Here is a 14,625-nt window from a genome sequence, read left to right as displayed (position 1 = left end):
TTCTCACTTACGGTCTCTTTTCTTTATGGTGCTTCTCTGTACAACACCGCTTCAGGAAAGCATTTCCGACCCCACATTGCTATATGATTTCGAGTTGTCAGGATGTACCCTACCCCTCTTAGAAGTTCTGAAACGTTTAACTGAAACACCCTATATACACTAAACACAATTTCTTCATTTAAATACTGACATAGTATGTTTTATTTTGTTCATATGAACAAGGTGTCATCAGTGATTGTTTTTTTTTAATTAACTGATATCAATGTTGTTCTTCAGCATCTGCACATCAACGGACGCTATAAATCCAGTATGGGATCTGAGCATCTGTAGTAAGCAGCAGCGCAGTCTTCTCTGTGTAAACACGTTCTGGTAGCATTTAGGAACTCTTCCACTATGAGATAAACTTTAGGGAAAAACACTAAGTAGCGCACTTTCTCTTCAATCCTAAAAAGAAATGAAACGATTTAAATTTTAAATGAATTGATTGTACTATTACTAGGTATGCTCTCATTATCACAAAAATGAAAACATAAATAAGTCCATGCATTTGTCCACCATAGTAGCCTTCTGTTTGCGATCCCATATTTCATGGTCCCATCGGCCAACTAACATGCAAATTATATTTAAAAAAATACTCGTACCTTTATTAAATAGGATTATCTATTGATCATGGTAAGTTGGCTCACATAATGTTTGCGAAATTATGAAAGAAGAATGAGGTGACCATTTTTTTTTTAAATGGCAGAGCAAAAGTGGAGAAGAGCAGGCAACTTGTATTTGGGGACCAGTCAAAATGAGGGACTTTCATTCATTCATGCCACTTTGCCGACCTAAAGGCCAACTTTATCTGTCTTGTTATCCATTAGGCAAGGGCCAGCAGGAGCCAATAATCGGAAGTTACTTCTGATATGCTTTGTATCCTCTCTGGTTTTCATACCTACACATGCGATCACGACCTGTTCCTTCCCCAGTTCCATTTTAAGAAATGTCTGAGTACAGAATACTGGATGGCGAGATGGCCTAATCCGGTCAATGGGAGGGGAGTACTCCTTTATCATATGAAAATCTATGCAGGCAGTTCCCTCTATAACGAATCAACTGCTTCCAAAACAGCATTTGTTAAACGAAAATAAAAACTCACTATAGTGAGAAAAATTTGTTTAATCTTTCCTGAAATATATTAAATGTATAAAAAAAGTGTAAGAACACATTCATTAACATTAAAAAAAAAAAACAAAATTTATAAATGAATATCTGTTGTGAATTTAAAAGAATTGGATGGGAGAGGTGATCTTTTTTGTAGGATTATATGAATCTCCAGAGGATTTAGTAGCAGCAAGTGCTTCCAGATTAAGTTCTATTTCTCTCTACAAATTCATTTACGAAGACACATGTTTCTATTCATATTGTTCTCCTTATGGTGAGACCATTTTGGTACGATAATCTTTACTGCATCAAGGATATTGAATTTTTTCCAGAATTTTCGAAGAGTTGATGCGGTTTCTCCATCAGTTTCTTCAATTGCTTTCACAAATACCGCCTTTAGATTTGGAGGTGGCGAAAACTGCATAGTCCATGTGGGAAATAAAAAACACAACTTTCATTAGGATTGAGATCACTGAGATAGTGAAGGTGTACAGAAGCATTATCGAGAAGCAGCAATGCCTTTAATTCCAGCTTATTCGTCTGTAACATTAGGCATAAAGTGCTCGATAAAACTGATGAAGAAAAGTGAACGATCACCCAGGCTCTTATATTTCAAATTATTGGAAGCATATCTTTTGTATAATCTTCTAATGCCCATGGGTTCCAAACTTGGTAGACAAGCAGCAAAGTTTTGAGTTTGAAGTTGCCTCTTAGTAGGAGAATCAATCTATCCTCGGAAACTTTGTATACAGGCATAGATTTCTCATAGCGAGTGATGTGGGTTCTGGAAGGCATCATCTTACACAAGAGCCCTGTCTTATCAACACTGAAAACTTACTTTGAGGAATAATACTCTCCCTCTTCAATGATACTTTTCAGCCGTTCAAGGAACGTTTCAAACTCCATGATATCTGTTAGATAAACAAAGGCTTTTCCATTTCAGTAATAGTAAAGAAAAATTATTCTTTATTCTCGTCAATGTAATGAAATCAGTATTCCTAATTTACACAAGAGTTTCATCCGTTCCCTTAATAATCGTTGCAACCGAATTCCAGGACTCCGAGTCAAGTTCAACGTCTTACCTATCTTCTTTGCGAATTTACTTTACATACAGTTCTATAACCATTTTCGTTACATTCATATAATAGCCTTCCTTTTACTTGTACTCGCACTTTCCTGAACAGCATTTTTAATGCACATTCTTAATACAGAGAGTAAAGGTATAAATAATTCGTTATAACGAGTATTTGTTGAACGAGAGTTGCCTGTACTTGATTCATATTTAGAGAAGAATGTGACCATTCTTTCGGTTAGTCACGAAACATAAAGATGCACCGGATTTACATCAAGTATGTTTTATCAACCAAGGCTTCCTAAGAAGAGATAACGCTGATGGATGATACTTGTGCGGACCAAACTAAATACCAAGTCTAATATAGTGTGACTTTCCCCCACCATATACACAATTTTTGTAACGATAAAGCCTATAGGAAGCAGATGAGATCTATCATATTCAATTCTAAAGTTAACAGCTGAGCAAGTCTGCAATTATTTAATAGGGACAGGCTCAACCTCCAGCAATATCAGCAAAACCCCACGAATCAATCAACCGCACTATTAATGTTTCTTTTCTCTGTTGTTAACCGACGCAATCGTAAGGATCGCTTGAAGGCTAAGTAACTTGGTTTTCCCTTTGTATCGAGAACCTCACAAAAAATAATAAAACAAAATTAATTATTCTTTAACGACACCAGAGCTGTTGTTCATGTTTGTAAGTATTGTTTGGTTGGATGTTATTGCTGTTGTTGTTATTTGATTTTTGGGAGCATTAGCAACTAAGGCCATATTGCTGCGGGATATGCGGTGGTCATTCCCTGACCTTTGCGCATCCTCCGTATTTGGTGGTGACGGGCTCGAACCCCGGTCTAATCAAGAAGCGTGGGCTACGCACTGCTGCTCCTTCCCACCTGGCTACGGAGGCGCCATGTTGCTGTTGTAATAGGGTTTTAGGAGCATTAGCGTCTAAGGCCATAATGCTCTGTGTATAACTATCTGTAAATTGCGTGTGTTCTGAGGTCGATTTTCTGTTTGTTGGACGAAAAATCCGAGTTTCCGGGAGAAAAAAAACTATGCTGACATGTTGGGTGTTGTAGTTTTAGGCGCATCAGCAACTTAGGCCATATTGCGCCTTACATAATATTGTCTGTAAATTGCGTGTGTTTCGTGGTCGATTTGCTAGACGACAAACCCGAGTTTACGGGAGTAAAAAACCACGCTACCCTCGTCTGCGACCGACCAACTGAGGCATGTGAAAAAGATGACAGGATTCGAACTTAGAACAACAACAGAAAGAATACAATGAAAAATACAATACATATAAATGGGAACTGTAACTGGCTCACTTGGAAAATAATTGTAAATTTCTTGCTATATAACTGTATATAGCAATAAATGTGTTGTATTTTTCATTGTATTCTTTCTGTTGTTCATCTACTTTATAATGTAACATTACTCTCTAAGTGTAGCTGTACCAAGTAGTAATTTATGCTAGTAAAATTGATTTATTATTTTATCCAATCCCAAACCTACTTATACCCTATGCATGCTATGTTTAGTTTGAATGATTAAATGTTATAAATGTTTGCGTTTCGTCACTGGCAATCGAAAACAAATTCCGCATCCGAGCAGTGCGCATCAATGTACGAGTACGTTACCCACTGCCACTCACTCCAATAGACTACCGCGGGTATAGGCCTCTGTTCCTTTTGCGGAACAATGACCAGGTGAATTAGCAGTATGAGACATAATAGTCTGACCCTTATCAAATGTTCTAGCTCATCCCTTACGTGTTCCATATGGTTCAAATCGGAATTGTGTTGGCCATTCCGACTTTTATGCATTCATGCCCATGAACCATTCTAGTACAGTACCGGGAGTATGGCATGGCGTATTATCCTGTTGAAACAAACATGGGTCTGCACCAAAGAAGTCATATCGTGGGGGAGCATGGAACTGTCCAAAATGTTAAACTAGGTGTCGATGTTCATAGTGACCACCACACCTACCAAAAGTCCTACCTAGGTCACACCATAAACCTAAGTCCTCCGAACTTCATTGTTGGTACAATTTACCTTGGTAACAGATGTTTTTTTTTTTTTTTTTTTGCATCCGCCACAATCACCCATCTGATGAAACTGGGTATAGCGAAATTGGTCACTTACTCCAAAGAACCCATTTTCATTGCTCCACGGGCCATGGCGTTCGTTGCACCATGCCAGGAGAGACTTCTGATTTCGGCTGGCGATGTTTGGCTTATGAGCCGATGCTGACCCATGAAAACTGACGCTGTGGAGGTCCATACGCAGCGTTTTATACAGATCTTACCCTATCGATGCCTTGAACTCCTGATTAATGTTTTCTAAAGACATCCGATGGGATTTTTGTACTACCCTTCTGAGTACCCCTGGTCACGTAGAGCTAGCTTCCGTGATTTTTCTGTGTGTTGCTGTATGGTGGTCGTACAATTACGTTTCCGTTTCGTGCTAACACCACCTACGGTCTACTGTGAATGGCGCTGGCTGTCAGTAATTGGACGAACATCTGACAATAACAAACCCTCTTGAAATCGGTCGGCATCATATGCCATAATGAGAACAACTAACTCAAGCAATAGGTACGGCTTCCTTGTATGCCGATCGGAGTCACTTCTTTGTCCGGAAAGGTCCAGTGGATATGAAAACAGGGGTGTCGGGATACTGTTTTTTTGGAGGGTAATGTATTAATACTAAAATGAGGAGAGAAACATTTTGGTAAATTTTTAATTGTGCTGCGTTAAAGTTGTATAATTAAATTGTTGCTATTATTATTTTAATTTTTAATTTTAATTTGTAATCAGCACTTAGACATAAAAATGAAAGATAAAAACGAAACATTACCCATACATCTTCAGCAGCCTTCTGATTGCCAGAGCGGATATAGGATTGGTTTTCCTGCTACACACCTCACATACCAATCGGCTACGGCAATGCTGGAATTCCAAGTGGTCCAGATCTTCACCGATACTTAGTGCTCCACCAGTGGATTCGGGTTTGTCGTCTTTTAGACCAAGCATTTTGATGAAGTTCGAAACACTGAATCGTGAGGGACTTGATGATGACGATGAAGAAGATAGTGATGGCATGCTGCTTTTTAAAGCAAGTAGTTTGGAAAAAAGCGAGGAACTTTGCGCGGATGGCGATTTATTATCCTTTTGACCGAACAGTTTAGGGAAAGGTGCAGCTCTAATGAACCGCGTCGGAGGTCTGTTTTTTGGTGGCTGTTGATTGAAGATGGGAAAAGTTGGCGGAAAGTAGTTCGGAGGAATAGTTGCGATGACGTCACGAATTCGTTGTCCCAAAGCCGCCATTGCAGGAAAAGCCAGTCCCGCTACGATGGGAGTGAAGAGGATGATCGGAGCATAAGGTAATGTGAGAATGAGGTTAGTCATCGCAGTGATAAAGCCTTGATTTCCATCGCTCTGTCTTGGCTCTATTTGAGTCGTCTTAGAATGTGAGGATGGGTAATCTTTCGATGCAAGCTTTGGAAGAACATCATGAGTTAATAATAGAATAATCGTACATTTGAGAAGCCTCTTGGACATTCTGGCTTGTGCTGCCACCTACACAAAAAAAAAAAAAAATAATAATAAATAACCAATGGATTAATTTTGCTATTGCTTTTATCATTCATGCAAAGAAATTATATTAATAACTGAAAAAATTTATGTTAGTCATAAACAAAATTCCCCCTCGCTCTTATTCTGAACTGTTATTCATAAATCTTTACTCATATTCTTAACTGCTCTTTCTCTTAACGTTTGTACACAGTTAATAGTTTAAATATTTCGGTTCATGTGTTGATTTCTAATAACAACAACGCTAATTCATCCTTTAAAGTATCTAGTGAATCAATTTTTTCTGTACTTAGACTAGATTTTTTAGTGGTGGGCATGAACGGTATTTGATAATGAATTTAATTAAAAGTAGTTTATTATTTGTCCAGATAGATTCTCCAGATTCCATACTTGACAAATATATGTTGGTAACAATGAGTCAGAGAGAGAGAGAGAGAGAGAGGGGGGGGGGGCATAGAAACACTAAAAAAGGGAATAAGTAAATGATAAATTGTGAAAGTAAAGATAAGTTAAAAATAGATAGAGATGGAGTTCTCGGGTTGGACGCCAGCCAGTGCAGATGTACAGCACGTTGCAGCACTTTACTGTATACGGAGGTTATGCATTTCACAACGTCATAGCCGATTACTTTTTGGAATAATTTTGAGTTTTGTTTTTATTTAATATACTAAACTGTAGTTAATATATAGTATGAATTCCTATAGTCACGTAGGTGAGGTTGTTTTTGTATTTAGATAAGCATTTAGAAAACTAATATTCAGAAGGCCGTTATCGATGATATGGGTCAAAGTAATGTGTTCATCCACCTCACTGACCTGTTTATTGCCGCAACAGCCGATGTTGGCAAGACATTCTGAGGGTAGCAACTCTTCAAATGAGCAGGATGATAGGATAGGGAAACAAGCCTCGAGAACTTCAAGGAGTGTCAGGGTAGTAAACTATAGAAGCATTCTTAGTCTTAACTGTATCTACAGTAAAATCAGGATTATCGTCAATAAAATGGCTGAATTTGAACTCCTGATTAGGATAACTAATGCTGACATAATAGGGCTAGCAGAAATGTGGTGCCACCCAGCAATAGGGGATGACGAGTTTCAATATAATGCTCCATATCAAAAGCAGCCTGAACGCGAAAAGAGCTATTGCTGAGTCTTCCAGCATAGAATCCGTGCGATGTTAGTTGGACGCAAAAGTAAAATGAGAGTGGGAGTAATCTAAGATTATGAAGTATCTTCTGGCCCATAGATTATGAAGTATCTTCTGGCCCGTAGATTATGAAGTATCTTCTGGCCCGTAGATTATGAAGTATCTTCTGGTCCGTAGATTATGAAGTACAATGAGAGTCTACATATATATGGAATGGGCAAGCAGGCGCGATGTCTTATTACGTGTGAATTCAATCTGCCTCACATTGATCGATAGGAATAAGTGGGTGGGAAACTCACCTTGGAGTAAAATTTTTAAAATAAACTAAATGATTATTATTTGTACTAGCATGTTAGAGAAAACACTAAGGGTGATAATATTCTTGACCTCATTATTACTCACGAATTAGATGACATCACATGAGTCAAAATACAGGAACCAGTGGCAGGTAGTGATAACGCAGTCGTTGGTTGGAAGATGAAGAAAGATGTTGCAGTAATTAAAGGTGAAGACACGGGTTTTAATTTTAGAAGAAGCGGGCTTTGACAGTTTAAGGGGCTGTATGGCATCTATTATTTGGGCGGATTGTAGAGGATTGGCGAATACGTTTGAATTATGGAATACCTTTAAAGCAAAAATCACAAAAGCCATGAATACATACATACCATATACGGTTAAGAAAAATATTGCAGTATGAATGCGGAGCTGGCCGATAAATTGAGCAGAAAAAGACAGCATGGGACAGTTACAGGGCGATGAAATGTATTTAAGCCTACAAGAGCTTAGAAAGGCCAAGGCTGCGTATGAGAAAGCACTAAGAGAGCAAAGAATAGGACATCATTTTTCATGTATGGGAATACAAGGAAGAAAAAAAAGCGAATCAGATCGGATCCTTGTGCAACGGATGTGGGAAAGTCTTAGCCAATCCATTTGATGTTGCGGATGAATTGAACTGGTACTTTTCATTTGTCTTTACTGAAGAAAGATTAGAAGAGGCTGTGAGAGTGAGGCTGAGATGTATGGGAATACAAGGAAGAAAAAAAAGCGAATCAGATCGGATCCTTGTGCAACGGATGTGGGAAAGTCTTACCCAATCCATTTGATGTTGCGGATGAATTGAACTGGTACTTTTCATTTGTCTTTACTGAAGAAAGATTAGAAGAGGCTGTGAGAGTGAGGCTGAGCCATTTGAAATTAGTGATTTCGAAATTACAGATGACTGTTTATTACAAAAACTTTCTATCATAAAGGCAAGTAAAGCTCTCAGAGTTGATGGCATATACTCAGTAATTTTGAAGGAGGCCGCCAGGGAATCTATTGAACCATTGAAGCTTATTATGAGGAGATCTTTGGATTCGAGAGAGATTCGTTTGGATTGAAGCAGTGCCAACTTATCAACAATACGCAAAGGTAGTAGTAGTAGTAGTAGTAGTAGTAGTAGCGGCATGTGATGCAAGAAAGCAACTGTATGAGCTTATGCAGAATCAGCCAAAAAAAAAAAATAATAAATAAATAATAATAATAAATAAATAAAATAAAATACAATAAAAAAATCACACCATTCCCTCCAAATGCTTGTCCAGTTCCTCCTTAAATTTATTTAACCTGTCAACTTCCACAACGACAGATGGAAGTTTGTTCCAGCAATTAACCACCCGCTGGCTAAAGGCAAATTTCCGCACATCTATTCTACATCTGTCTTTTCTTAATTTGAATTTATGCCCCCTTAGGTTCGTAATCTGAACAAGTGGAAGGATCCCATCAGAATTCAGCGTGCTCAACCCATTCAAGGCCTTATACAAATTTGTATACCTCAATCAGATCACCGCGCAGGTGCCTAGTCTCCAGCCACTGCAATTTGCAGAACTTAAGCCTCTCTTGGTAAGAGGATCCCTTCATTCCCCTCACTAATCTTGTTGCCCTTCTCTGTACACTCTCAAGTAAATCTACATCCTTCTTAAAATGAGGCCTCCAGACCTGTACGCAGTACTCAAGGCGTGGCCTGACCATTGCCTTATACAGAGGGACAGTCACCTCCTTCTCCCTGCTAGCAAAATTCCTATATATCATTGACAAAACCCCATGACCTGCCCTGGCAGCCTGTCTGCATTGCTGAGAAAACTTCATATCTGACTGCACAATTACTCCCAGGTCTTTTTCGTTTTCTACCACTTTAAGTGTAGTACCACACAGTTGGTACTTAGTATTTTAGGCCTAAAATACTAAGAGTGAAGTCGTTAACTGTTTAACCTAACTGAAGTGATAGGGAAGATCTTAGAGGCAACGATTGAGTGCAATCCAAGAGCGTTTAGATAGATATGGCATTCTGAAGGATGCGCAACATTGTTTTGTTAAGGGAAAATCATGTCTAACTAACTAGTAGGTTATTTTGACAGTTACTCATGAGCTGATTGCAGGAACAATTTTGACATAATTTATTTGGATTTTAACAAGACATTTGACTCAGTTCCTTATTAGATAAACTGGAACATGTTGGGATTACTAGAAAGATTCTAAGATGGATTGCCGAGTGGCTGCAGGGCAGAAGGCAGAGATTGTGATTAATGGAACTTGCCCAAGAAAAGTTTTTTCCCCTCTTTTTTGCGTAGTATTTTTATTTTAACAATTCCACTTTGACATTTTTGAGTACTATTTTTGATTCTATTACTCTAATTTTTGACACCAACGATATTTTTGATCGTATTACCAAAGGGGTAGCAAAACGTTTTTTTTTTTCTGTAAAGGTTAGGAAAAAAAAAACATTTAGGCGCGAAATAATACACGATTTAGAGTAATATGTGACATTAAAAGGTTCATAACCGGTGCTCTAGATCAGTGATATTCACCTGGTGACACGTAACCATAGAACACTTAAGACTCGAAAATTTAACAATTTAACTTTTAAAAATTTAAAATAAAAGATTTCCAGCTTGCACATGGATTTTTTTAAAAAGAATACTAAACTTATAATTGTACCCATAGTAATAACTCCTAACAGTTACTGCCACACACTCTCTCAAATATCTCTCGATAAGTGAAATGTTCAAAAACATTTTATTAACAAGTTAAAGATATGAGTAACATAAAGATCAAAAATAAGGTTCTCGTCTAAAGTTCAGAGGTTAGTTTATTTAATCAGTAAATTCCTTTTTCGGAGGAGGGGCATGCTTTTTTATTTATATCGCTCTGTTCAATTTTTCTTTCAACAGAATCAACTATTCATTGATTCAACGAATGACAGAAAGAAAAGGAAAAAAAAAAAAAAGGCCTGTCTGGATTTGATTACCTATAACCAAAGAAATAAAAACGCACATGAAAGCGTTTTACATTACTAGTACAACTATTAACTGTTTTTATGATACCGTGATTTATAACTTCAGTCACTTGCGAAAACCCATCAGTTACTTAATTACGTATTTAAAAATGAACCATTAAATTCTGAGTAATATCATAAACTCGATTCCTGGTTAAGACTTTTCGAATGATTTATTTTTGATGCAGAACTCGAGGCCATAAGTCGGATAAAAAAAAGAAATGCGTGCAATCCGTTACAGTTGTGGTTACATTTTGTATTTTGTAACAGTACAAAGAACAGTACAAAATTACATTTTGTATTGTTCTTTTAATGCTGGACAGTTTTTTTCTTCCTGATTTGCACATCCGTGTGAACCCATCACGTGAAAAGTATATGGAAAAAAGAGAACTTCATTATTTTCCCTTTTCAAAAAAGTTGTAATGTTCGCATTAAATTTTAATGCCAAATCTTATCAGCTGTAGTACGTTTTTTTTTAAATTTTTTATACTTCGTGAAAGCATCATGAGTAAACGTTGAGTCTATGGAAGCATCCAATTTACCTAGTTCCAAATGATTAAAGCCGGCACTTTCAAAATCCGCCATGTGGGAGGCAATGGCATACCACCACATTATCTGATGCCACAGAGACCATAAGAAAACCAACTCCAAAAACTGCTGTTAAAGGAAGACCTGCAACTAGGTGGAAGGATGGGATCAGTGAACTTTTGGGCGTGACGTTTTGCGATGCCGCTCGTATAGCATATGATCGATGCAGTTGGAGGATTTTGTTGGTGGCCACAACAGCTCCTCAGGGAACTATGTGACTGGAAGAAGAGAAATGTATTAATGCGCACTATTTCTGCGCGAAGGGTAGACCGTTCAGAACTATTTGATTGGATTTTTCAAATGGAAATATTTCCGGCGGTGTATATAAATCTAATTATTTATGTATTGTGTGTTTAAGTTAATATATCTAGTCAGTGAGATTATCGACATCAAATTTTAAATAAACGTTGTTGATAAATTGCTTCGCTTGATGCGATAATTTAGCATCTTTAGTGAAAACTTTGAACACGTTGTGATTTCTATAATTTTTAATCATGCTGTATGCAAACTTTTCTTATGATTTGGTACAGTTAAAGTTTTACCTGATCAAATATTTATGAACGTGGTATTGTTTATTCCAAATCGCCTCAGCAGATACAAAAGCTTTTCTAACTATATTGTCTTGCGTAGCGACACAACCGAATTTCACCTCTCCCATAGAAGCTAACGTTGACTCACTATGCTGACACGAAGTATACGAATAAGTACGCATGTAAGTTAATAAATTCATGCTTTGTCGCATTTATGAGTTTTTATTTAATTTTGTAGTTTTTCCGAGAAAAAAAAAATATTTCCCAAACTGACAACGCATCTTCTCCTCTTTTTTCCTTTGAATACTCAACTTAATTAAAAAAAAAAAAAAAAAAAAAAAAAGAACCCTTCTAATTTGCAGGTTTTTCATTAAATATTTTAGGAAAAAACCCCAGAAAACAAAGGTGTTTAAATAACTTTTGAAATAGTGAATCAATAAAATAGAGCACTCTTTAATTTTAGTTTTTAAATAGCATTTTTTTTTAAATAATAGTTTCAAGATGAAGAAGAGCAGAACTTGACAAGTCTTTCAATTTCCAAAATGTTTAACGAGACTGCTTTTGAACCTCCTTTCAAGCTTTCAGTTGTGGAATCGATGTCCCTCTTCTCCATTTCCGTTTCACTAGTAAAAAGCCTCTGCTAGAGTGGGTTGCGTTCGATTGGTTTAGAATTTGCGCACAGGCAACTAAAGTCATGAGGTATCGTGTCTGTGAATTGCGTGTATATCTATAGTCAGTTTATCTGTTTCGAAGAATGACATCACTGCTCTTAAACCTGTTAGTTGGAGATCGTAAATACTGTATTATAGGATCACCGTCGTTAATAATTCTAGCCAACAGAAGGATTTGTGCGCTTTTCAGGAAGCATTATTTTTAAACTACAGTAGAAACTTTTATTGAATTGGAATACAATATTCAGTTCCATGGATGTTTTAATGAAAACCTATAGCGTGTTTAATGCGTATATCCTTTTATATTACTTTTTTTAAAAATAATTGGGTATCCTAGCACTCCTAAACCCCACATATGAATTCTTATGCTTATGAAAGTTGTTTGTGAATTATAAATGCGTGCGAGTTATGTTTGCCGTCTTCAGTAGGTTCCTTAATTCAGAGGAGTTACAATACAGAGCACAGGAACGCTACCGTATTTTGTGGTTTCATGTGGATTCGAGTCTGGAGTTTAGAGTACCACGCGATACCACAAAATTCGTCCTAACTCAACACCTCAGTACATGAAGACACCTAAATCAGTTGTTTTGAGTGTCCCCACAAATTAAATTCTTATGAATTTATGTCGGAAAAGCAGTAGGGCCACATACCTCGTCCCACAATCAATCCACTACTGAGAGAACTGGGTTATCGGAACTCTTGCCTGCCTTTCGTAATGCATACATATCGTATCATGGCTTTATCACATCTCTATTCGATCAGTAAGAGGCACGTCTTCCAATGGGAGTGAAAGCGTATTAGCTGTCAGCCAACCTTGTGTTGATAAATAGGGACAAGTGATGAATAACCACCGTACCAGCACAGATGTTAATGAGAGAAGCTTCTAGAACACTGTTGGACGAATGGAATGAGAATTTTCCGGTGGCCGTGCGTGCTTGGTGTAAAAAATAACGGACCCCCAAATATAAACATTGGGGGTTCGTTTTTCGAGCCCATATTTTTCGGTTATAAAATGACACACTCCTCCCAAGTGTCTCCTTTCGATGTTTGTGTGTAGACTACCTCAAAAAAATTCCCCAGATAAAGTTTCTTTTTATGCTCTGATGAGATGTCCCCAGGGCTAGGAGATGTTTACATATTCATTGTTACTTCTAGCAACCATAAACCAACGAAACATTAAAATTAGAAATTCCCGTTGTTGATTCTTTACACCAGTAATTCATAAACTTTGTAGCGATGCCACTCCAAAATTAAAGGGAATTTTGTCACATGCATTATTTCTAATTTACCTTTTGCTGCTATACACTCATTTATAAAGGTTCAAACCCTGTCTGCGATTGGATGAGGTCTGAACTTAACATTTATTAACTTTTTTTTAACAATTTATTAAAGCTTTTTTTTTAATTCAGAGATGTATATGTTTGTATATGTATATAGGTATCCAGTGTAGGATATTTTTCAATGATAAATAACGGTTTTTATTTCGAAAAAATCTGCAAGTTAGCTGTGGGAACACATCGCAAAAGCATTATCCACTGTATTGGATCGTGTTAGAAGATGCATTTGCAGATACAGTGCGTGTGTGTTTTAATGTGTCGCTTATTTGTTTATTTAACAGTTTATTTCCATAACTGACCCTGTATGGTCATAAATTTACAATTACAGCATTTAGAAAGTCTGGTATTTAGTGTCGGCGTATGTACTCGAACACGCCACTTGCGGATGTTTTAATAAACACACTCGCTACGAACATAGCACGACTGTCCCACATTTTCCACCATAATCTTAATTATATTCTTCTTGATTTGTTTTATTTTTAACTTAACAATCTTCATCCTTTTAAACACTAAAACGGGCTTACCTGAGAGTAATCGCTAACTTTTGAAAGCAAATTCACAAATGATTAGAAGGAAAATACATAATCCTGGGTTTACATGTTTAAAGTTGTAACAATTGACAAATAACGTCTTCCTATTCTTCGACCACTTTATCTCGCACTGTTAAAGAATTCTAGTTTACAAAGATTATGTAGCAACTCCTTCTCCCGTGAAAAAAAAAAAAAGAGTTAAGTAGAGTAGTCCTTGAGGATGTTATATTTGAAGGTCACCGATACTAATTCCACGTTCATTTCCCATCCAGTTTGCTATTGTTGTTTTTGACCGCGAGAAACGTGTCAAATCATGACGTCATTTCAGGCGGAAGCAGGAAATTTTCTAGAAGCCCATTTCTTGGTATGTCAGATGACTGACGAATCTATAACAGCATCGTTAGTCGGTGATGGCCTGCAGCGGAAAGCGTAAATGAACTTGACCATACAAAGGACACTTGCTATTAACCTCTAGCAGTTTTTAGAATCTAACAATTTCTTCTGCGCTCGTATATTTTTGTGACGGGTGGTGTAGATCGTGAGATATGCTGTTAGGAATTTTGATATTTGGTTTTATGTAGGACAGATTAAAGCTTTTCTTGCGCCAAAAGAAAGCAAAAGATTATGTAAGAACAGAAATTGGTATTTTTATACTCTGAAGTCATCCCCCCCCCCCTATTTATCCTTTTTGC

General features: G+C 37.2%; 1 protein-coding gene across 1 annotated transcript; it reads right to left on the bottom strand.

Annotated features, from left to right (window-relative positions):
* Positions 1-264: 264 nt before the first annotated feature.
* LOC150084256 (uncharacterized) lies at positions 265-14,039 on the bottom strand. The gene is made up of 3 exons (XM_090375134.1): positions 13,928-14,039; positions 5,082-5,803; positions 265-444 (listed from the first exon to the last, which is right to left on the bottom strand). The coding sequence occupies exons 2-3, from the start codon at positions 5,783-5,785 to the stop codon at positions 297-299; spliced, it is 852 nt and encodes a 283-aa protein (XP_090231260.1). The 5' UTR covers positions 5,786-5,803; positions 13,928-14,039; the 3' UTR covers positions 265-296.
* Positions 14,040-14,625: the final 586 nt, after the last annotated feature.

This window comes from Mastigoproctus giganteus, chromosome 6 (genome assembly GCF_048544385.1).
Source record: "Mastigoproctus giganteus isolate SK-2022 chromosome 6, ASM4854438v1, whole genome shotgun sequence".
Lineage (NCBI taxonomy): Eukaryota > Metazoa > Arthropoda > Arachnida > Uropygi > Thelyphonidae > Mastigoproctus > Mastigoproctus giganteus.
The sequence above is the reverse complement of the archived record's forward strand: the minus strand, read 5'-3'. Positions and strand labels throughout refer to the sequence as shown.

Excerpts from the sequence above, each read along its gene's own strand:
- LOC150084256 (XM_090375134.1), bottom strand. The coding sequence starts at position 5,785 with ATGTCCAAGAGGCTTCTCAAATGTACGATTATTCTATTATTAACTCAT. Across the intron at positions 445-5,081 it reads AGGCTGCTGAAGATGTATGG|GATTGAAGAGAAAGTGCGCT; the intron begins GTAATGTTTCGT and ends ATTTCTTTTTAG.